We start from the raw sequence: 24,583 nt of genomic DNA, 5'->3' as shown, positions 1-24,583 counted from the left end.
AACCAATAGTGACCTTCCACCTGTCCCGAACTTTACTAACCCAATAGTTATTTATTTTTAACTTGATTTTACAATTTTCTAATACGACCCCTGGACTTTTTATTTTTAACCATTCTAATCCAAAACGAAACAACAAATTTCCTTGTTTTTTGTTTCCAAATCCAAACCAACATATTTCAGGGGTAAATTTCTAGAAAATACTTATAATTACACATAAATAATTTAGAACCCCATATAGTTTCAAAACTTCCATTCAACTCCTTCTCCATATTGTTTTGAGAGGGTGGAATCGAGCCAAGCCAAGTCCAAATACTAGCAAGCTTGAGCTCGAGCTCAACTCGAAATTCAAAACTCGATACTCAGCTCAAGCTCAATCAAACATCTATCTTTAAGTTTTTGACATAATCAAGTAACTCAAGCTTGATTAAGCTCGTTTATCAATTTTTGTATTTGAACTTGATTAATCTAGTACGTATTCAAACTCGAGCTTAACTCGATAATTAAGTTTAGAGTTAATAATATATACATATTAAATTTAGAGTTAATAATATATACATATTAAGGGCAATAATTAAATTAATAATATAATTTTTTTAAAATATATATTAAAATTGAAAATTCGATAAAATCTACCACCCATTCGAGCCGAGCATTACTAAGGTTAAATTAAGCTCAATCGATAGCTCAATAATTACCGCATCAAATTCTAATTTTTTCAAGTCAAACTCAAGTAACTTGAAAACACACCCCGAGTTTCAAAGTCTTTTTATTTATCACCATTATGTCAAAAAAAAAAGCAAAAAAAAAACGATAAGTTTTTTATATTTTTATTGTATAAAATGACTAATAAGCATATTCATATATCCAACAAATTAAATAAGATTCATATGGTACTATTCGAATGGTTAGCAGATGAATGGACTCGGATAACAAATCAATTAAGCCGTTCCGAAAATTTAAAAAATTACAAATATCCGAGCCGCTGTTATTCGTAAATAATTCAAAGAATTTGAGCCTACATACACAAAAAGGGTATTATATAAGTTAATCATGAATCACAAAACTCTTTAATTAGGCCCCTGTTGTAGTTGCAGTTGCAGATACATTGATACTGTGTTTATATTTAAGGTAAGCTTTGATGAAGGCATCCAATTCACCATCCATCACCGATACAATATCCGAAGTCTCGAACCCAGTCCGAACATCTTTCACCAGTTTGTAAGGATGGAATACGTAGTTTCGTATCTGCTGCCCCCACTCGGCCTTCACTGCATCTCCCCTTATTTGCTTGATTTCGGATGCACGTTGCTCCTCGGCTATCACTAATAACTTGGCTTTTAATCTGGTAAGAGCCTTGATCTTGTTAGCTAGCTGCGATCTCTCTTCTGCAATATGCATAACATTTGTTTCAATGATAAATGCTGCTTTTCAAATAAACTGCTTTAAATAAATTGAAACTAGAAGAGCAATGAGGTGAAAAACCTGTGCAACGAACGGTGACACCAGTCGGGATGTGAGTAATCCGAACGGCGGTTTCAACCTTGTTCACATTCTGACCTCCTTTCCCTCCTGCCCTTGAAAATGAAATTTCAAGGTCTTCCTCAGGTAATTCAACATCTACCGAATCTTCAGGGAGAAGAGGCATTACTTCAACACCGGAAAAGCTTGTCTGTATATAATCCAATGTAAGCAAATAAACGGAGGCAAGGGTTCAATGTGAATGATAAAAGATTCAACAACAACCTGATTTCTAAACCAAAGGTCTCTATGAGGTTATCGGAAGACAATGATTCTTTTCTCAAAGGAAAAAGAATAGAGAGGGTTCTGTTCGGAAGAGGATACCAGTCAAACTGGTATGAAATAGCATAGCTTTTCTTGAAAGAATTTACAGAAAGCATATTGAACTTCCATCAACCGAGGCAAAAAAAACTTCCATCACGTATGCAACAAGTCTTTCAGGCAAAGTATCAAAACAACCATCTCGTGGCAGCTATTACCGTGTACATGATCTTCCTAGTGCAACAAATCCACTCACAGTATGGATGCTTAGAAGCATAATGCAAACAAGTAAAAGATGCAGGAAAATTAACCACTTATTATAGAAATTTGAAGCAAAAACGAATGATGGTCATTGAGATAATCTAATTATTGGATAAGAATGGTTAAAAACAATTACCACAAAAGAAGAGAATGAGTCTTTTCTAAACGTTCAACAAAACATAACAGAAGTTACCTGACGAAGACCTTTAGCATTGAAAGGAGACTGTCGTACTATACGATGAGTCCCTTTCTCTCCAGATAGATAGCCATAAGCATATCTGCCTTCAACTTCAATTGTGACCGACTTAATCCCGGCTTCCTCTCCCAATGACTTTTCAACAACCCTTGTCTTATATTTCTGTTTCTCTCCCCATCTCGTGTACATCCTGAGAAGCATGTCAGCCCAGTCCTGTTGGAAAGGATCAATATTTTTACTCAATAAAAGTAAACAGAGATAAAGCTTAGTGGTACATCAGGCCCCATGATAAAAAAAAATAACTTTGGGGATCCACAATTAAGTCCTCATACTCACTGATTATTGCGAATCTGAATATGGATGAATATAAACCCTCTGAATTTGAATTTGAATATGAGCAGCAGTTTCATGTTGTGGGATGTGTCTATGGTTGATGCTTTGATTTAGAAGAACTAGATTAAACCCCAATATCTGAAATATTTGTACTGTTTATACCAGCTGTAAGCCCCATAATAGAAGTCTTTTTATATAGTAAAATGCTTATAGCTAAAATGCTGATAAATCCCACACCATTTTAGGATAGGTTTCTTGGCGTGGCACCTTATCAAGACAGGCCAGTTCACCCTGTGCAAATCAGTCTCTAAACAGATGTCTAAAATGGTCCTAGAGGCAATGTAATTTGTTCCCTTGTTCCTTGTTCATGTCTGTTATTCACTGTTTTTCATTTTTTCTAAGTTAAATTCTGTTATTGATCCCTGTACTTAGTAAAATTTGTGGATTTAATCACTATATTTTTATTTGGTAATTTTAATCCCTGTACTTTCCAAATTTTAAAATTTCAGTCCTCACTAAACAATAATTGTTAAATTCATTCAATAAAGTTCTACTGTTTCCAAAATCTGATACGCCAAACATATTATCATATGTGTAATGTCATGTCAACTTATTATTTCCACATATTACTCACTAAAATTCCAGTTAATGGATTACTGACTGTCATTTGCATTAAGACTTTAAAATTTTGAAAAGTATAGGGAGTTAGAATGATCCAATTGGAGAATATGGACTAAATCTGCAACTGTACACATAGTACAGGTCTAGTTATTAAATTTAACTAAACGGATTTAACTGCTACTATTTGGGCCAAGAGTAAATTTTCAAATTTTGAAACGTACAAGGACTAAAATTTACCAATCCGAAAAGTACAGAGACTAAATCCACAACTTTCGCAAAGGAAAGGGACTAATAGCAGAATTTAACCTTTTTTCTATTAAGTAGTGTTATCCTCCATCTCTTGGTTTCAGATTTATTTTGTCCTTACACTTAATCAGGGATTATATATGGAAGTTACCATAAATTAATTTTCATCTTTTTACTGATTATATATGGTATAATTTTCAAATTTGATAGAACTAAAAGAGGCTAACGATACAGCCCCATGACATTTAACAAAATTTGAATGGAGAACATCATTGTTTTATTGGACAAGAAAATAGTAACATAAATCATTCATGCCGTATCAAATATATTACCTGTGCATCGGTGCCTCCAGCACCAGCAGTTATAGAGATGACTGCACCTTCTTTGTCATATGGACCAGAAAGAAGTTGAGTCAACTCGAATCTGTCCAATGCCTTATTTAGATCGTTAATCACATTGACAGCCTCTTCTAGAAGTGCAGCATCTATGGAGTCCATCTCCTCTGTTAGATTAACTATAGTTTCAGCATCTTCAACCTGCATCCAATGTATGATATGAAGTACACTATCTATATAAACAAAACATATTAAGGAAGTAGTACTTTTCCAAGTTCCAGTATAGCACATTTTCATCAAAATCTTAATTACGATAAGTATACAGCTATAAAATTTAGGCATGATGACTTATTTGGTTCTTCAACTTTACAAAAAAAAAAAAGTCATTTTAGCCCTCCATTTAATTTTCTGCCTCTTTTAGCTTGTAAACTTGCGTTTTTTGTCAAATCACCCAAAAATAGATGGAAAAGTTAACGTCTGTTAACTTTGCTAATGTGGCATACATGTGGTTTAAAAAAATAAAAAAAAAAAAAAAAAAAAAAAAAAAAAAAATTAAAATATACAAAGAGCAAAATCACGTAATTTCCATCATTTGGGTGATTGACAAACAATGCAAGTTCAAAAGCTAAAAGAGGTGAAAATTTAAATGAAGGGCTAAATTGACTTTTTTGTAAAGTTGGAGAGCCAAATAGGTCCTAATGCCTAAATTTTAACAACTACAAGTCTATACAAGTCAAAATGTAAAAGAGAAAATTCATTCTGTCAAATAGTCTTAACAAGAAATTCATACCTTCGTTTTAAATTCATTGAGTATATTTATTTTGTCTTTGACATCAGTCAATGCCAAAAGAGTTTCTTGAGCTTTGGCACGATCATCCCAAAATGAGCTATCAGCTGTTTTTGATTCCAGAACCACGAGTTCCTTTTCTAATTGCTGCATACCAGCAGATGTTCTAATCTCATTAACGCGTTCTGAGGCCGTTTCAACATCTTTCCTTAGAGCATAAAAATCTGTCAAAATTATTGTGATAATTCAGTGATGCTCTCAGCAATATTTATAATGTGCAAATCCAACTTGCATCACATCCAAAGGTAAAAGCAGGACCTTCAGTAGGGGGAGGTAAAAGGCTAATCAACACTCTCAATTGTATCAGGAAAAAAAATTTATCAGTTTGAAATTTTCTTCAAACTTTCATCATTACTTTTATACATTTTAACGATAACATCAACAATCTCTTTATCAAAATAAATGGCATGGATCATCTTAAAGATACCGGATGAGACTGCAGTTGAAAAGGAAGTAGCATAAGAAAAAGCAAGTTGAAAGCCAAACTGAACAAAGAGAGCATGTAGTTTTAGTCCTGAAAGGACAAATATTGCACATTAAATCCTAATCCAGCAAAAATTGCTTGAGCTTAATAGAAAATCCAACTGTTTTTATCTCTTCATTAAGGAAGAGTGCGAGGAAATAAAAGTTCAAAAAGGAAGGAGCCAAAGATCATATAAAATAGTGACCTTAAATAGTTATATCAAAACTAACATTTTCTTTTCCAGAGGGCCCTACACTGATCAGCTTGTAGAGGGTAAGAACACCATGGAGGTCCCTGTAGTAGGTGTCATATTGTATTTTGCCCCTCTACTAAAAAAAGGGCAAAATAGTCTCTATATATTAGATCAAAGAGCAAACTAGTCCTATTAAAAATTTCATCCATTGCTATTGTTGAAAACTGGTCCATGAACGTTTGCATGAGGTACACATGGCACCATTTGGTTATTTTGTTAGCCATACCAGTTTTTAACAGTAGAAATGGATGGAATTTTTAACAAAAGGACCAATTTGCTCTTTGATCTAACATACAGGGACTAATTTACTAATTTTTTTAGTAGAGGGGGTAAAATGCAATCCAATCCTAGTACAAGGGCCTCCATGGTACTTTTACCGCTTGTAGAGCCATTTCAAAAATGGCAAACTGTATATCCTTAGCTGACAAGCAAGCATATGGCTCCTTATTAAGTCACAAATTCAGGAGCAAGATATAAGAGGAAGGTTTAATGCCGTTATTAGTATTTGCAAACCAGAGATTCTACAATTTCCATTAGAATGGCTATCTTTGAAACTTCATCTACATTGAAAACTGCAGTTTTTGCAGCAGTAACAATGACCAGTGACGGAGCCGGGGGGGGTGGCAGGGGCCCAGCCCCTCCCCTAAAATAGAAAATTTTCCATTCAGGCCCTTTTATAATTTATAAAATTTTAAATTAGTGATGGTAAAATTACACTTTGGCCCCCAAAAATGATAAAAATTTGATTTAATCCTTTAAAAGTTATAAAGATATAGACTATTAAAATGATGAAAATGCATACAATTTAATTCCACCCCCCCCCCAAAAAAAGTTTTTTGGCTCCGCCACTGACTAATGACTATAAAACCAAAGAAGAACCTCAACATCTTCTCAATCATACATGTTAGATTTACAAATAAAACAAAAATATCCTTTATAAGAAACTTAATACATTAAGCATAAAATAAGATTTAATGAGTAAAACTCAAACTGGTTCTCACTAATTTAAGCAAGAAGATGACCATTGTTTCCTGGTATATAATAAACAGCCATTTGAATAACATTACTGGTCGAGTACAACATCTTATAAAACATCAAAATTTTCAGCCCCAAATATGTGAATTGGAATTTAGTAAGCTATACAGCATACCTTGCATTACCCATTCTCTTGTACTGGTTTCTACTCCTTCACTTAATTGGCTATCCGAAGTTGCATACGTAACTGAGTTAATAATCCATAAGTTAAAAACAAAAAACAAACATGTAAGCTAAAATATCAAACTTTCTAATATGCTAAAAGAAAACATAGTAACCAACAGATGCGGTAGTAGCACATTGCACTCATAAGAAGAGAAGTCGGGTCAGGAGGGGCAACAAGAAGCCGAAAGATTAGTCTTTATGTACAGTAAAAACATATTCGAAGGATATCTTGGTTATGAAAAAGGGAAAAAATAGAAAACATAGTCATTTTAATATGCTTTCAAAATAAATTAAAAGAACCCAAACACACGGCATGAATGACATAAAACCCACAATTTTTTTTCTCACCAAAAAATACAAGAAACATATAGGATAATTCGTTTCTTGAGACCACCTTAAGAAGTTGGAGTTGAGTTACCAGAAGAATTGCAAAAGAATCATTAACACGCAACAACAACGAAATGAAATCCACAATTTTTTCTTAGCAGAAAGTCGAAGAGAACATATTGAAACCTGAACGTCTTTGTAGCCAAAAAGAGTTGGACTAAGAGATTAACTTACCAGAAGAAGTGAAACGGGGAGGAGGGGTAGAGAGAATTGCAGAAAAAGGAAACGAAGTGGTCGTGAAATGAGTCAGTGATAGCAAAAATGGAGCTTTGTTGACGTTCGACAAAGAGAATGGATTTGTGGGTTTTAGAATGGTGGGTGAGCTTAAAAGAGGGTTTAAAATGGCTTCCATTTTGGGGTTATCGAGGAAAATAGAATTTAGCAGTGGAATGTCATCACTTGCTTTGTTTCAACGGTGGTATGTTAGAATCGCAAATGGATAGAGAAAGAGAGGGAGCAAGACCACCCCTGTAAGCTCCATAACGGTAAAAGGCAGGTTTCCGGTTGCTTCTAATTAGCTTCTTTTTCTTTTTTTCTTTTTTTTTTAAGAGTTATCGGATAAAAAAATAGGCGTAATTTTTCCGGGCTAAGCCTGAAATTTCAATAAAAAAAACTCTGATATTTTTGTTGTTATTTCTTACTTTTTGTTACTGTTTTTTTTTAAATGTTTTTGTTACTATTTAACTATTATGTTATTATTATTTTGTTGTTAATGTTTAAATATTTTATAATATTTATTTTATTGTTAATTTCGTTACTATTTTAAAAGCATTTACTTATTAAGTTACACTTATTTTAGTGTTATTTAAGTATAAAGATTTTCTTTTAATTTATTCTCAATTTATTGAGAAATATTTATTTTAATATTTTTAGTGTGTCAGGTGTATTATTTTTTAATATTTTATATAAAAATATAATATTAAAAAATAATGGGAGTCGGGTCCAAATTTTAAGCCTATTTTTCGAATTTTAAGTCGGGCCAGGCCTAATAATTGGGTCTAAATTTTGGTTAGAGACCAACCTGAAGCACACCTGACCATAAACAATTATAATTTTAGGGGTTAATGAATTTTTAATCAGACTTTAAGGAGATAAATAAGTATTTTTCAAATTAGAGCGATTAAATAACTTTTTTTATCCAATATTTTATCTATTCATATTTAAGCATCACTCCACCTATATTTATCATCCAACGATTTTAATTTTATAAATTTAACATGTCAATTTAAGAATTAATATTCAAATATTTGGTTTAAAATTAAAGTTAACATATATTCAAATTCAATATAAAACAATTAACACTTAATAGTGATAGAAAATGTTTTCAAAACTAATATTCAAATATTTGGTTTAAAATTAAAGTTAAATTGATTTTAAACTGGAAAAATATAAAGATTAAATCTCTAAAAATAAAATTAAAAATTAAAAATTATTAAATTCTAAATTGGAGAATTTGATCAAATAAAAAATGGTGAAAATACTTGACAGGTCCCTCTATTATAGAGACATGATTAAATTAGTTCCTCTACTATTAAATTGATCAATTTAGTTATTGTACTATTAAAATTTTAAAATAAAGCCAATTTTCGATAAAGTTAACCTTCACTATTTTTAATAATGTTATTTATTATTTAACAGAATTAATATTTTGAAAAAAAAATTATTCTACAAATGAAATCTTTTGCTTAAAGTTTATCTGCAAAAGAAAAAAAGACCCAAATTCATAACATTTTTTTAAACAATATATGTTCACTCTATTACAATTTGATATTATTGGGTTCTTTCTAATAGTACATGAAATATTTAATAATAAAGGAACTAATTTGACCCGAACCCTACAATAGAGGGACTTAGTAAGTAATTTAACCAAACAAAAACCATGGAATCAAAGGAATAATGCAATGAAATTTTAGAATATGCCCCCTACAAATTCATGTTTGTGTTGCTTCCCTAATTTTCTAGAAGAAAAGAAATAAAATCCCTAACCAGATCTTTGCTTGCTTAGATGACTTGCCTTCCAAGTTAATCCAATTGACTTCACTTGGTAAAATAAATAGAAAAATTAACCCTAATTGATTCTATTAGTTGAGTATTCATTCAAGGTTTTTTTATAGTAGTTTAATTTTACGTATATGAAAAAGAAAAATGATAAAAATAGAATTTGAATTTTTCATGCAATTTACGAGGCTAAAATACAGTACGAGTTCTCAAATTAATTATATTTGAAATTTAGTCCTTATATTTTTTAGATTTTAAAATTCAAGTTCAATTGTATATGCCGTTCAAATTGTTCAATTAAATTCATCAGTGTTATGTTTTGAAATAAATGAAATACGCATTAGTAGCTATGTAACAAAAAAATGAACGTCGTAATGAACTTAAGTTTATCATAAAAACATTAATAGTGTACACAATTGAACTTTAATTTTGAAATCTAAAAAGTAGGGAGACTAAATTCCTTAAACAAGAAAGGCATAATGATAAAATTAGCCTCAATGTTTACATCTCTTGTCAAATTGACCCTTATTCTTTTTGAACTAAATTTGGTTCTCAATCTCCTAAAAACAAGAAGAGTAAAATTGCTTTATTCTTAGCGAAAATATTGACTAAAACGTTAAATTTTTAAATATGTCAATCCATATATACTTCAAATAATGTCATATTAACATGAAGTGCACATAGTCTGACATATGGTTATCACGCCAACATCATTAAAAAACTAATGTTTTAGTCATAATTTATATTAAAAAAATTTATTTTAACTTTTTATTGAAAGATTGATAACTAAATTTAGCTAAAAATAATAATGACAAAACATGTGAACGTTAAAGACTATACTTAACAATACCAAATAACCAAAAAAATAAATTTCAAATTTAAGAATAGTATAGAGACTTATAACATAATAACCAATTTACAACAGTTCATCAAATTCTTAAACAAAACTATTTTTTAAAGAAAAAAGCATAATAACTTATTTAGCCCTCAAACTTTAACAAAAAATTTATTTTAGCCCTCCACTTAAATTTTCACCCTTTTTAGCCCTTAAAATTGTGTTTTATTGTCAAATTACCCAAAAATGGATACAAAATTTAATGTTTTGAACTTTGTTGACCTCGCATACACATGGATGACACATCATTTGATTAATTTTTTTTAATTTTTAAAAATTAAAAAATATATAATTTATTTTTAAAAATAAAAAATCATTAAAATTATTTATAAAAAATATAAAAATATTTTAGTTTTTTAAAATTAATTAAATAGAGGGTTAAAATGATTTTTTTTATAAATTGGAGGGCTAAAAAGGTTATTATGCCAGAAAAAAAAAGAAGGTAGGTTGTAGAAGATGAGAGATAGATCATTGTAGTAGTTGAGATGGCTAAGGAAACGCAGGTAAAAGGACATGACATCTGTTAACATCCGTCACTTTCTTGGTTTGTGTCCCACCTATCGGTCAAATTAATTAATTTCATAAGTTTTTCCGACTACACAATTATCTTATCTATTTTAAAACGGAAAAACACTTTTAGTTACTTTGGGTTTTGGTTATTAACTTTAAAAAAATTACAAAACAGATTTTAAATTATTTGAAAGTTTTCATTTAAGTCATTATACTGTCAAAATTATTGTTGTATGACCTTATTTATTCATATTGTTTGCACAAATCGAAAGCTTTTTTTCCTCTACTAATGTACATGTCAGTTTTTTAACGAAAATGCGAATCAAAATTTAAACAAGTTTATTCTACTTAATAGTAAATGTTAACTTTGTTGCACTTTGGCCTTATTTGATTATTTTTAATAGTACATAGATTAAATTGATCTATTTAATAATTAAAGGACTAATTTGATCATATCCAGCTTATAATAAAGAGACTTTACAGCAATATTGTTTAAACTGGACTAATTAGATCAAGAGTTGATTAGGGTACTAATGCGAAGAATGGGGTTTGATCGACTGATCCACGAATCGCTCAAAACCAATTGAACCAGGCTAAAAAGTTGATTGAATTTTTAATAATTTTTTGTTTTATTTAATTTTTTTGAATTTTTAATAAATTTTTTAATCAAATCAAACTAATCGAACTAATTGAATTGAAAATAAGTGGTCTAATCAGTTCAACCATTAAATCGGTTCAGAAAAAAACTTTCTAAATATACCAAAAAGAATAAAAAATTAATTGAAAATGTAAATATAATAATTTGATAATCCCACTTAAAATTAAAAGAAAATTATAATGTACCAAATTCAAAAAGAACAAAAGAATTGGGAAATAATAAGAATTAAGTAAAAATAAAAGGACATAAATGCAAAAATCTGATCTACTTTTGTCTTGTCGTTACATTTATTTAATGTGTTTTTTTTAAGCTTTCAGTGAGTGCTCTCGCTTCACAATTATAAATGCCAATCCTACTCAAAACACTCTCTCTCAGTCAAAGTCCGAATCCAATAAAAAAATATAACCGACGATGCTGAGAGACCGTTTCTGCCCATGTTTCGGTTCCCAAAGCTCCGGCGATACCGGTCCGGACCTAGATCCGGTTCTGCTTGTATCCGGAATAGGAGGCTCCATTCTTCATTCTAAAAAGAAGTTGTTTGGAATTGAATTCGAGACTCGGGTTTGGGTTCGGATCCTGTTTTCTGATATGGAGTTCAAGAAGAAGCTTTGGTCTCTTTATAATCCTAAAACAGGTGCTTTCTTTGTTTTTATTTTGGTGTTTGCATGCATATTTTACGTAGACTTGGGTTTTGGATAATATATATGTATATTGGTTTCTGGTTTTCTGTTTGGTTCTTGGGAAATTGGATGAACGGCAGATATAGATAAGAAAGGGCCGAAAGATAGAAATTGGGTTTTGCACAAATACTAAGTTTGTTGTTTTTAGTGAATAAAATTTTGTTTTTTTAGGCGGAAAGTACTTGGGGGTAAAGTTAAGTATGGTATTTTTGTTAATGTTGACTTGGTTTGACTGAACACGTTAAAAAAATTAAAAAGCAATCTTAGTTGAATCAGATTGTTGTTTTTTTTTTTTTAAATTGATTCCGTGTGAAAATTTTTCTCCATTTTTACTTTATTTTTCCTCCCATCCCTCGGTGGTCTGTATTTGTTGTAGGAGAATATGAGTTTATCATGTAGGAGATTAAGTGTTTAAACATAAAACCTTTGGCAATGCTTTTGTTTAAGAGCAGCCAAATAAGCATCAGATAGATAAGGAATATCTTTATCAGAGTACTTTTTGGCTCCTTGTTTCAGGCAATTAGTAATATAATATTATAATATTATATTATTACTATTATAAATTCTAAAAGTTTTCTTTGTATAGCTTTGCATCTAAAGATCTAAATGCTGAGCTTGTTTTAGTATGAAGCTTCCATTCTTCATATCTTGTATATCACCTAAACTTGATATTTCACTAGCAAAGTAATCCTGAATTTATGCTATGCAGTATAGTTTTAAGTCTTGAGATCTTAATGAAGGCATGGAAAGTTTTGCAATTATTAAGTAATTAGTATATAATGAAACTTCATTTGGTTCGACAAGGTATTTTACCGGAGTTTATATATGTATAAGCTATACTGCTATAGGACCTTTCATCTAGACCAAGGCCCTAGAACCTCCAATAGCCTCTCAAATGACTGCTTTCTGCAAACCAGTAACTAAAGACCACAAATAAACCTGTTTATATTGTTTTTGTTTCTAGTAAGAAATTATTAGTCCTTATTTCATGGTTGTTCATAATGAAAAGTCTTTATTCGTGATCTTTACCTGTTCACTCTTCTCTTATAATGTTCTTTGTGGTACTATTTTGTACAATATTAATGGATAATTTCTTTATTCCATTTGAAGTAAATTTTCATTTCAATATTGGATCAGTTTAACCATTATTATTGCTGTTATTATTATTATTATTATTTAGGATTTGTTTACATGAAGCTTTTCTGTGGCATAGTAACACTTGTGTGAAGTTGGTGTATTTTTATTTTTAGGTTATACTGAATCATTGGATGAGGACGTCGAGATTTTGGTCCCTGATGATGATTATGGACTCTATGCAATCGATGTATTGGATCCTTCTTTGGTAAAACCAGTTTTTCTACTATTTTGTTGTATATTTCCTTGATAAAAAAAATTGATGAAATAATTTATTTTAAACACAATTCTTTTGTTTGCATTTTATTTTCAAAATAAAAAAAAAGTACCTGACTGAGGTGATAAAACTTTTATACCTCTTGACCTCCAGGTGATAAAACTTTTACATTTCAGTGAGGTCTATCATTTTCACGATATGATTGATATGCTAGTTGGATGTGGGTATAAGAAGGGAACCTCATTGTTTTATGATTTCCGGCAAAGCAATAGGTAACTCATTTTCAACTGCTATACTTTTTGGTGGTTGAGGTTGATACTTTTAGTTATATAAATGATTCTGTATCTTTTTTTTTATATATAAATATGATCATGTCTTAAAATTAAAATTCCTTGATCCTACTCTGCACAGATGTCAGTTTCATGGATGCATGTTAAATTGTTGTCAGGATTGACAAGTTAATGGATGGTCTCAAAGTTAAGTTGGAAACTGCCTACAAGGCTTCTGGAGGAAGAAAAGTTACTATTATCTCACACTCAATGGGAGGACTGTTGGTGATGTGTTTCATGTCACTTCATAATGAAGTATGCAGTTTTTGTCATGTTGCTGTTGAAAATTTGACAATCAGTTATAAATTACATGTTACCTGTTGAAGTTTATATTCTTCAATGGAGGATTGCTTGCATTCCATTTCTTTGATAGAAGTGATAAACTATTGTTTAATGGCAGGTATTTTCCAAATATGTAAATAAATGGGTTACTATCGCATGCCCTTTCCAAGGTAATTTTGTTCACGTCAAATGTTTGAGTTGGGAACATGCAATTTGCAGCCTTCCTTAATGCAAATTTCGGCATATATGATTGGCATGACTTGGCAAATTGACTACTTTAGATTCTTCAGAGAATGTTGGCTTGCTTCCGTAGAGATACAAAAAACACAACTTTTCCTTGTCAATCAAAGTTATTTAGGAGAGGTTTGTCAGTATTAAGAGTTTTGTTAAGTAATAAATCTGAAATATAAAAATTTCTAAGGTTCCGAGGTCGTAAAAAAAGGTGTAGGATGTTGTGCAGTAATATTGAATGCTCATGCAGTTTCAAGTTTTATATGTTAAATTTCTGCACTTGCACTTCTTAGCTGCATACGTACTTCACTACTAGCTTATCATCATTTCATTAAACGGATTAGTGACAGAGAATTTGATATACTCTTTGTCAGCTGCTTTCTACCTGTTTTTGATGAAATCATTCTAAGTGGCTCTGGGCTCATAATCATGCTGGTGCACATGTGCCAGCTTCCTTTGGATAATTCATCTTCAGCATGTAATACAAACGATTCAACTCAAAATACCCATACGTTTTCACATTGTACTTAATTTTGCTATTCATTTTTCAACTTCTTTTTCTCATAAGCTTTGTTTACATCTATAAAGTAGGTTGGCTGAGAATCATACTAATGTTAGCAAGTGTTGTTAGCGGAGTTTCTAATGATATTATTTCCGCTTCATCCATTCTTGTTACATTTTTGTCAACGACAGCTTCTGCCATTCCCCCTTTATGTGGTTTTCTGTTTGGCCTAATATGATTTAGGGATCCCTTATATCAAGACTCTAAGGTTGGTGTATTTTCTTGACTCGACTAACTACTGATCCAAAGCTAGTTTAGTTGAGCTGAATAATCCTTTTCCTCATTTTCTTGGTCTCTTGTGATGGTATGTCAAGGAAATTGTATCTCAACATCTTTAGTGATAAGGCTATTGAACCTGGAATATAATTTGACAACTTGAATGACTTTACGTCAATTTCTAGAGTTTGTAAAATTTCCCCATCTTTTTGCATCTCTCCTGTAACATCCAATGGTTATTTTTAATGAATTCTGAGCTTAACAGGTGCCCCGGGGTGCATCAATGATGCTCTCTTAACTGGATTGCAGTTTATTGAAGGTTTCGAAGCCTACTTCTTTGTATCAAGATGGACGATGCATCAGCTGGTAATTTCTATATTCAGAGTAGTTGATTCTGTATTTGGTGGACCAGTGGGTATTTGATTTTCAAGAAAGAAGCTAAAAGTGTTGGAGGTGGATATCAATCATTAGTTATTTCTCTTCATTGTTGTTGGTCAGATCTTCAATCAATTAACCTGCTGAATACTCTGTTCGTGCGTGGTAATTAGCTGATATGCATGCTTAGGGATTTGTTTGCATTAATAAATTAAGTTGAGGGTGTGTGTATTAGTGGAAGTAATATCAAAGAACCGTGTGGTCTATTGATAACTTTTTGAACTTTTAGTTCTAATGATGAGGGTACAATCATTGACAACCTTAAGTACTGAAATATATGGTTAAGCTGCTTTGTCAACATTATTGAGACTTTTAGTTGACAACTTCACATGCTTTATAGAGACAGGATGAAGTTCGACCCCAATGTTCGATCTGGATTTATATATTTATGTTCATTATTTCGTATGTAGCTGGTTGAGTGCCCATCTGTGTATGAGATGTTGCCAAATCCATATTTTAGCTGGAAAATGCAACCTCAAATTAATGTTTGGCGAGGGCATACTGAAGATGGGGAAACTTCTGTGAAACTGGAGTCCTATAGCCCTATTGAAAGCATCAGTCTCTTCAAAGAAGCGTTAAGACATAATGAGGTGATTAACTTCTCTTTCAATATAGCTTGAGAACACCATAAATTCTTGAAATGAAGGTGATGAACCTTTTTTCACTGTATTATTCCTCTTTCTTGGTCGTGCTTAAAGCTATGAAACATAGCTTGGCTAGGATCATGAGTATGGATATTTTTAGTTTGGGATTTGCTTGGTCTTTTATAAATATGTATGTATTTTTCTTTAAGTATATACCTACTGGAAAGAGAGGAAAATTGTACTTCAATGTTGGAATATTTGTGTACTAGGTTATGGATCCCTTGACAAATACTTCTCTATAAACTCAACATCCTATAAATGTTAGTTCAGCCTAGGTTTATTCTTATTTATCTAGGACGCCTATGGGAATTGAGTTTAGATTAAGAACATCACAACGAAGACTAATAGTTAAGGGAACAAGTTACATGAGGGAAATTTACTAGCATCAAATTTCTGTAGAACTAAACTAGAGATAAGTGAGAAAAACAAATTAAACTGTAAGCATTTTGACCCTTTACTGTTCAAAATCATTAACAGTTCCTCTCTATGCTTCTCTCAATTGAAACACAATGTACTATCCTTCTGACACCTTATTTACTAGAAAAGAGAACTTGATTAATGGAATATTACTTGTACGTCTTCTCGCTGCTGAGTGCTGAGACCCTCTCTAAGAAGGGTGTTTCTTCTATCTTTTGTAATATAAGCCTGACTAGGACTCCAGATATGTTTACTAAATCATGATTGGATCTTGTAAAGCCATTCATGTCTGTTCAAAGTGTTTTGCTCTAAATTTAGTCTTGCTGCTGCCAAAGATTTGTGGAGTTTGTGGTTTTTCTTTTGCATTTTTTCTGTGTGCTTTCTATAATCTAAACTGTACTATTTTACCTATTTCTGGCACTTTTATTGTCGGTGCTGTTGCAGTTAGATTATGGTGGGAATACAATAGCTCTACCGTTCAACTTTTCTATTCTCAATTGGGCTGCCGGGACACGCAAACTTATCGACAATGCTAAACTACCAAGTGGGGTTCGCTTCTATAACATTTATGGCACATCGTTTGACACACCTTTTGATGTTTGGTATGTGATTGAATCACTTTATCAGTTAGGGTTCATTTGTTTCACGGAAAATGACTTCTGAAAATTAATTCTGTACTTTTCTGTGCTTGTTTTTCGAAAAAAAGCTAGGCCAATAGAAAAAGAACTCAAGTCAATGGAAAAATACCCCTTCTCCAGAAAATGTCTCATGTTTTTTGAAAAGCACAAGTTATTTTCCGAAGGGGCAATACCTTCTTGTATAGAAGCTGAAGCAAAGCAAAAGGAGATCCACCTCCTATGAATAGAAGTTGAAGGAAAGAAAAAAAAGGGCTGATTCCTTTAGTGCAGGGATTGATCCCTTTTTATCAGTGCAGAATTTTAGGAAAAAGTCGAACAACCATTAATGTTTTAAATAGAATCATCCAGACTACAAAATGTACAAACTTTTCCAGGAAAAAAGTCCATTTTCCAGAAGTCTTCATGAAACAAGCACTCAAGCAGTCCTTTAGTTTCCAAATCATTTTCCATTTGGTTTTGGGTTGGATGCCTTGCATGTTTATAAAAACTAGGTTAATAATGGTTCCTCCATTTGTAGTTTGTTTCCTAGTATTTATGGTCCAAGTGATGAGCTAGATACTGTCAGTTGTTTTTCAAAACCTACATGCAAGGCAGAGAAATAATTGGTGTTATAGCTCACATCAGTTACATTTGAGGTTTGTGGTGGCCTTATACCTAGGCTGGACTTTCTTAGCTACTTTCAGTTGACCGATTGCTGAGACAGGTACTTAACACTTTCGTCCTGACCAATTGTCCCCCCCCTGATGTGGCAAAAGTCTATTGTTTCAACTTCAAACATACAATTATGAATAGTTTATTGTTCCATGAATCGGTAGATATCATCCTTGAATTTGTTAAATAATTTTTTCACACCTAGGATGGGACAAAAAGTTCAGATGAAAGTGTTGGGGTGGAAGCATTATTTGATTTGATATTGGTAGAATTTTAACTAGGACCAATTTGTCTGTAGCAAATGACATTTACTTTTCATCTGTTCTCAAAGCCGGCTTTTAAAATATATGACATTTATATGCAGTTATGGTACAGAAACGTCACCAATTGCAGACCTGTCAGAAATATGTCATACAATGGTGAGTCCTGTGTTCATGTTTACGGTGATAACTTCTATGTTAGAGAATATCCTCTTGGGACAAATAATCTTGACCTTTAGCCCAGTGTTTGAACGTAAAAGAAGTGTTGCTAAAACATGATTGCTGTTTAGTCTTTTGGACTCAAAACTTTCCCCTCAGTTTTGCTTATTATTCATCAAACTTGAAGTTCCACCCTTGTATGCTAACTGTTGATATACTCGTTTGCTTGTTCATTCCAGCCTCAATATACTTATGTGGACGGAGATGGAACTGTTCCTGCAGAATCCGCAATGGTACTTACTCTCTTCAACTATCTTTTCATTCTTATATTTACCTGAACTTATTTATATAAAATTTGTGATGGTCCTTTGGAATCACTTCTTAGAAAAAAGATTTGATTTTTATTTACTGCCTAAAAATGGACCGTAGAGTTTATTACAGTTAGACAGCTGCTATACTTCTTATAGTTAACCAATTAGACCTCTCTATTTATCAATAACAATTGGTTTTAAGTTGGATGCTTAACACGGCATCCAAGTTCAAGTTCCTTTTTGTCGTTGCTTGTTATTCGTTCCGAGTTTGCCCTGTGGTAAGCTTTAAAAAATCTATCTTATTGTCTTACATCATGACATGAGAACCAGGATAACGTATCCAACAAAATTTAAACTATAGTTAACCATGTTAGCACAACTATGTGGAAGTGCTCAACATTCTCGGGTTGGCTAAGATGTCGGATTTTCAAAATAAACACGAGAAAAGTAAATAGAAAGTCTTATAGGTACAGTAGTTTAGAATCCTTATAAATATTGTAGGAACAATTTCTTGCTTGAACTAAGGTGATAGCATGCAATGTCATGATTCTTGTTGTATAATTGTTACCGTTCCATCTGGTATTTCAAGTGGTTTTCATCACCACCTCATGAGTCAGTAGTATGTTATAGTGAACTAAAACATTTCGGTCTTTCAGGCAGATGGATTTGAAGCAGTTGAGAAAGTAGGAGTGGCTGCCACTCATCGTGGGCTTTTATGTGACCAAACGGTATTTAAACTTATCCAAAAATGGTTGGGAATCGAACAGAAGATCAAGAAGCAGTTGAAGACTTCGAAAGTGGTAAGTGCTTCTTCAAACTAGAATTTTTTATGTATCTACTATTTTGAACCGATAGAACTTGTTACTCGTTTATATTGTATCTATTTTTATTGTCAACATTTTTCATGATCATGCAAATAAAATCAAAATACTGACTGAAATGTACCAATATGAGTGTCAATTTCAAGTTTATACATGGATATAGATTCTTTTCTAGCAGTCAGAAAAAACCCTTGCTCCCATGAAGTATGGTCTTTATGTTCATGACTTTACTTGTTCAAGAGAATACGATCAAGTTATATCTTTCTTTCCGATTCGGTGTCGAAGAAGGTTATATCAAAGGAAAAATATAACCTTTCTAAGCTTGTGTAGGCACTTACATAACCACATTCGCTTTACACACGTGTTAGGTAATTGATGTAAATGATGAAACCGTGATAGAATAATCAACAAGCGTTGGGTGTAATGGTAAGGCATATTGCACTCTTAGAGAGACAATTTAGGTTCAAATCTTGAAAACGATATTGTTAAAAGAGATAGTCATGAATCTCAAAAAGACATCTTTATAAACTGTAAAATGAACTGAAAGAATATCTTTGTCATGCCAAAAGTTGCAAATTCAAAGCCTTGTGAAAAGGTACAATTCATTAGGCTCGCTATCTCAAAGCCCTGCATCATTCATACTAACTATATAACACATTGAGCTTAGCATGATAGTGACCCTCTAATCTCCAGATTCGGATTCAATGCCTTCAAGTTTCAACTTTCATGTAAGAGATGTCCACTTTGAGGGAAGCTATTCATGTATTTAGCTAATATGAACATTAAAGTTAATGCTTGTTTAAAAACACTAGAGAAAATAAATGGATGGTCATAAGGTCCCAGTATTTCATTAACAGGTGATGTGAGCTACAGAGGGCACGGTATATACGGCCTACCAAAATTAACTCAAGAATGCTCCTCTTTTTGTTTTCTTTTACAATGAATTGAAGATGGCAAGTGAGAACAATAAGGGTCTATATTCGGATTATTGAGATGTATATTAATACAGAATTAATTGCAATGAATCAACTGATATCTGTTTCTTTGGAAAGTCACTAGTGTAATTATAAACAACGATGATATGTTTGGGTAACAATTATAATTGGTGGGTTTTATCACATTTTTTAATTTTTAGGGTAATAGCAGTTAAATCTAATTGTAAAAAATTATATTTATACGAATTATAAAAATTATATTGTAAACATGTTTATTATGAATGTAAGGGATGATTATGGAAAAAGAATTACTATAAACTCAAATAATTTATGTATTTCATAAAGGTTATAATAAAAATTATATTATTTAAATTCTAAAAAATTTTAAAAAGTTTATTATGAAAAAATAATTTATATGTTATAAAAGTGCTATTATAAAAAATTATTATTAAGAAGTATGAATATAACTTATTTAGGTGTTCGTGTTATATATTATAAAAAATGTTAATGACTTTTTTTTTATCATAACTTATAAAAAATAACTTTCTAAAAAGTGTTATGAAAGTTATTGATAAATCATAATTTTTTAATAAAAGTTATATGTTATAAAATTATTTAATCTGTGTATTATAAAGAATATATAATCTAGCTTAGGTCTTTTTCCAAATTAAGTTTGTATAAGTTTTTATAACTAAAGCCACATACTATTTGAATTGTGAATTCACATATTGTAAAGTCGATGCTAATTTTGCAAATATAAAAAGTTTTCTTGTACTGTATAATGTGATATGATACCATTTAAGAGAATGATGTCAAATACAAGTACCATAGACAGCTCACAGAATCTTTAGTTTAATATATTTAAGGCTTCGAAATGTGGTTGAGAAAATATTTATTGTTCTAGAAAAATATTTTTTTTATATTAACATTACCTTAGTGTAAAAACAAAAAAGGTTGGACTATACTAGCATATTGTATATTTAATAATTTGAATCATAGGTGGAAATCAGATAACCTACGTTTCGAAGAATACATGGAAGAGGAAATATTGATAATTTTGATAATACTGATTCAAATTCAGATGATGATGAACTCGGTTAATAATAATAAATGATCGTAAGGAGCATATGTTAAACATTAAAAGGAGAAAATCCTACAAATATAACTAAATAATTAGATAAAACTGCATATCTTGTTACCAATTACTTTTTTTAGTCCAATATAAATCATATCATGGTCTGATTTTAATTTTTATTACTAGTTTACAAATTATTTTTATCATATTGATAATTTTATAATAATTAATAATTTTTAAAATATAAATTATTTAACTGTATAATCACAATATATACAACCAAACATGACATAGGGAATTACAATGGAATTACACTCTATAAGTCAAATACAAGTGGATTAAATTTCTTTGTAATTACAAGAGAGTGTAATTATCATCTTAGTAATTACACTTTCATTCAATTGCTCTGTACTGTCCAAACAGACCCTAAAAGATTTTTAACAAATAATTATATTTTAATGAGATTATATCATATGGAGCAAGGAGCTTTGTTGAGTAATGTTTTCTCGTATGGTATTAAAAGAAACATAGGGGGTATTTAAACATGTTCCTACTACTATTATTACAGCTCACAATAGGACCCATTGTTTTGTCTCGGTCTTTAGGCCGGTGGTATTGACATTCCCTATCTCTAGTGCTGACATTCTCTACAAGTCCCTTGGCCTATTGGACACTTGCATGCGAAGCATGCGGTTTTTTCTGATCTTGGGATTGACTCCCCTAGCGAACCTTGCACCTGCCAGTCACGAGCGGGGACTCCTTGTAGGGCTCGCGATCCCCTTTGCGGACGTATCTCGTGACCTTGCCCCTGCGAGGCTTATGTGAGCTCCCATTGCGAGCTTCTCGCGCGAGCTATCTTTGCAAACATTAAACATTCCCGCGAGGTCTTCAGCTGACTATGCCTGTAGGTCCTATCGATCACTTGGGTTGGCAATTCCCAAACCCTAACAAACTTAATATCCACACAAGATTACAATAACATCAAAGCTTATGTTTCAAGAGACGCTCTTATACATAAGAAAAGGTCAAAAGAGTAGAGAGAATAAAGAAAGGTTTAAAGTCTATCTTGAAGAGTTCTATACTTAAACATTTCGACTGGATGGTGAGCATTGTCATGGTCAACTGTATGCTCGTTTATATTATGATAGTTGACTTTTAAACATTGGGCTCTTTTGGGCTTTAACCCACTACATTATGGGTACAAAAATTGTCCCCCAAGTAGCCTAGTACTGATTGAAAAGTGACCCATTACAATGTTTTCAGAGAGATTAAGACTGGTGGAGTGGAGAAAAACAATGGGGACAAAAGAATTTTTCTCGTCTCTCTTTACTTTACATCTTTAACAAAAGCATTTACTTTTCTTGGAAATATCTTCCTTCTTTTCAGGTACAAGAGGTGTTGTTTTTCTTGTCAAAAATGAAAACACTGGATGGATGGGAGTGCAATAAAATAAAGATTGCAGAGAAAGAGAAAGAGGGTGCATGGCATTGGCAAATAGCCAAATATATAAATATGAAAATGAAGAGAGGATACATTTCCAAGAAGGCACGGGTGCTTCTCTCATTTTCATTTCCTCCAATGCATAAATCCCACTGTCTTTTTCTTCCTTATTATTATTACTCACTCTCACCCTTTCTTTGATTTTCGTGCTTCAGTTTTTCTTCTCTCAAGTGTAAAAACCCCATTTTCTTTTTCTTATACCCTTATTTCTCTATTCACAATATTCAACTTCTTAACACTTGATTCAATAAATCTTAGTCAAAACGTTCATTACAACTAAATTTGATAGCTTTATAATGTTTGACTCTTATTGTAGTTTATATATTCATAGGTACAATACATAATATAAAAAGTCAAGTATAAAGCACGACGAATGAAAAACTGAGTCAAATCGAAAAGAATTAAACAAAACTCATACATGGTAGACTCATAAGATAGAACCGAAGATACACATTCACAATTACAAATAACAACTCTAATTATAGTTTATTTGGATATATTAATTATAATTATAATTAAAAATGGTATATTGTGTATAATATTAATATTAAAAAATATACACACAACCTATAAAACACGAAACTTAGCCTTACATATACATATATATTATATTAACGTGCATCTCCTCATTTAGATTTTTTTTAACATCAATCTCATTATACGTTCTTATTATATCTGCTTTTTTTATATAACATCTAGTACTACTCATAATCCCTTTCCAACGGGTTTTTTACCGAAATAATTTGAAAAAAATTAAATACTGAAATAGGTTGTTAGATAGATTAATTACTGAAATTGTATGTTTTTTTAATGGCGCCAATGAATTTTTTATATTAATTTTTTTCCCGGATCAGTATATGACCCGGGTATAGATACGAGCATTCCCGTGATCGCATTCCCGTCGATGGAAAGCCCGAGCTGTAGTGCAACACATCCTCTAAAGTGACGGTACACTCTCCGCACGGCAAATGAAATGTGTGGGTCTCTGGACGCCATCGCTCGACTAAAGCGGAAATCAAGTCGTATCGCAGATCAAAAGTTCGGATCAATGTCGCTGATCTGAACCCGACTAACTCTAAGTATGGTATTAGGCGTTCATCTGGCAGAAACTCTACATTATTAACACGGCCCCTCAATATGCGGTACGGACCCTGACATTATTAAATTAGCAAAATAGTTAATACAATATAATTTAATTCGACAAATAACATGAGTATCAAATAAAAATTTTATACCCGGGTCATATATTGATCCGGGAAAAAATTAATAAAAATTTATTAAAAGAAAAAAAATTAATATAAAAAATTCATTGGCGCATGTCAGATAGGCGCCATTAAAAAAACATATCATTTCGGTAATTAATCTATCTGACAACCTATTTCGGTATTTAATTTTTTTAATTTATTTCTGTATTTAATTTTTTTAATTTATTTCGGTAAAAAACTCCCTTTCCAACTCTTAAATAAGAGGATAATGCGCTTCAGCATACTCGAACGCACGTTCTCCTGCACTGATAACAATATCGTATTAATCGAGTCAAAACTCAATCATTCTCATTTAGAGTTTGTTTTAGACAATTAATATATAATTTTTTTCCCTTTTCTAAGATATAATAAATTACCTATAATACTACACAATAGACAAAAAAAGAAGGTAAAAGATAAAATTTGATTATTAAAAGTTAAGAAATGGAAAAAGCATAGTCAAATCTGTCATCCCTGGGAAAGAAGAGACAATTAAAACGGCAATTTAAGATCTTATCCCTCTTTTAAACAGGAAATTAATTAATAGGTCAAATAAGGGTTCACCTAAAAAACTTAAACATGTTCCAAGAGAATTAAAGTATTAAACAGTTTGTATTTTAATTCATATATATACATATATGCACACTACAGTCTTAATTGAAGGTTTCATGCAAAGTTTACACACTTATTTTATTCAACATGAAGTTTATAAATATACAATATTAGTGATTCTAAAAACCCGAACTGTTTATTGGATTTTGAACCGATGTTACTTAAGTGAAATGATTTTTTTATTGAAATATGGATGTAAGATAGAGTGGATAGTGAGCATGAAATGGTTATGATAATTGCTTATTTCG

At 31.6% G+C, this 24,583-nt stretch overlaps 2 protein-coding genes across 11 annotated transcripts; one reads left to right on the top strand and one right to left on the bottom strand.

Moving 5' to 3' along the window:
- Positions 1 to 905: 905 nt before the first annotated feature.
- Positions 906 to 7,455, bottom strand: LOC107909110 (peptide chain release factor PrfB1, chloroplastic). Of its 2 annotated transcripts, XM_016836522.2 has the most exons (7): positions 7,096 to 7,455; positions 6,485 to 6,556; positions 4,562 to 4,782; positions 3,769 to 3,972; positions 2,234 to 2,449; positions 1,483 to 1,669; positions 906 to 1,385 (listed from the first exon to the last, which is right to left on the bottom strand). In XM_016836522.2, exons 1-7 carry the CDS (start codon positions 7,271 to 7,273, stop codon positions 1,072 to 1,074), a joined length of 1,392 nt encoding a protein of 463 aa, XP_016692011.1. In that variant the 5' UTR covers positions 7,274 to 7,455; the 3' UTR covers positions 906 to 1,071. The 2 variants fall into 2 exon arrangements, with proteins under 2 accessions (XP_016692011.1, XP_016692012.1); XM_016836523.2 differs by lacking the exon at positions 6,485 to 6,556 and having other exon boundaries at positions 7,096 to 7,410.
- A 3,837-nt stretch (positions 7,456 to 11,292) lies between these two features.
- On the top strand, positions 11,293 to 22,757 carry LOC107909109 (phospholipase A(1) LCAT3). 9 transcript variants are annotated; one of them, XM_016836513.2, is made up of 12 exons: positions 11,293 to 11,616; positions 12,913 to 12,986; positions 13,167 to 13,285; positions 13,462 to 13,597; positions 13,743 to 13,794; positions 14,899 to 14,999; positions 15,479 to 15,658; positions 16,574 to 16,731; positions 17,783 to 17,837; positions 18,077 to 18,130; positions 18,805 to 18,948; positions 22,366 to 22,746. In XM_016836513.2, exons 1-12 carry the CDS (start codon positions 11,394 to 11,396, stop codon positions 22,618 to 22,620), a joined length of 1,551 nt encoding a protein of 516 aa, XP_016692002.2. In that variant the 5' UTR covers positions 11,293 to 11,393; the 3' UTR covers positions 22,621 to 22,746. The 9 variants fall into 9 exon arrangements, with proteins under 9 accessions (XP_016692002.2, XP_016692001.2, XP_016692005.2 ...); XM_016836512.2 differs by having other exon boundaries at positions 11,294 to 11,616; positions 12,913 to 13,004; positions 22,366 to 22,757; XM_016836516.2 differs by lacking the exon at positions 22,366 to 22,746 and adding an exon at positions 19,827 to 20,078 and having other exon boundaries at positions 11,295 to 11,616; positions 12,913 to 13,004.
- The last annotated feature ends 1,826 nt before the right edge of the window (positions 22,758 to 24,583 follow it).

Source organism: Gossypium hirsutum, chromosome D08 (genome assembly GCF_007990345.1).
Source record: "Gossypium hirsutum isolate 1008001.06 chromosome D08, Gossypium_hirsutum_v2.1, whole genome shotgun sequence".
Lineage (NCBI taxonomy): Eukaryota > Viridiplantae > Streptophyta > Magnoliopsida > Malvales > Malvaceae > Gossypium > Gossypium hirsutum.
Note: the sequence above shows the minus strand (reverse complement) of the source record. Positions and strands in the feature narration are given on the sequence as shown.

What these genes read in the sequence shown, in the direction of transcription:
- LOC107909109 (XM_016836512.2), top strand. Translation starts at nt 11,394, where the DNA reads ATGCTGAGAGACCGTTTCTGCCCATGTTTCGGTTCCCAAAGCTCCGGC. An exon ending in TATCGCATGCCCTTTCCAAG is followed by an intron (nt 13,795 to 14,898) that starts GTAATTTTGTTC and finishes TGAGCTTAACAG; the next exon opens with GTGCCCCGGGGTGCATCAAT. An exon ending in GACACACCTTTTGATGTTTG is followed by an intron (nt 16,732 to 17,782) that starts GTATGTGATTGA and finishes ATTTATATGCAG; the next exon opens with TTATGGTACAGAAACGTCAC.
- LOC107909110 (XM_016836522.2), bottom strand. Translation starts at nt 7,273, where the DNA reads ATGGAAGCCATTTTAAACCCTCTTTTAAGCTCACCCACCATTCTAAAA. An exon ending in ATGCTAAAGGTCTTCGTCAG is followed by an intron (nt 1,670 to 2,233) that starts GTAACTTCTGTT and finishes GATTATATACAG; the next exon opens with ACAAGCTTTTCCGGTGTTGA. An exon ending in TGTCACCGTTCGTTGCACAG is followed by an intron (nt 1,386 to 1,482) that starts GTTTTTCACCTC and finishes TGCATATTGCAG; the next exon opens with AAGAGAGATCGCAGCTAGCT.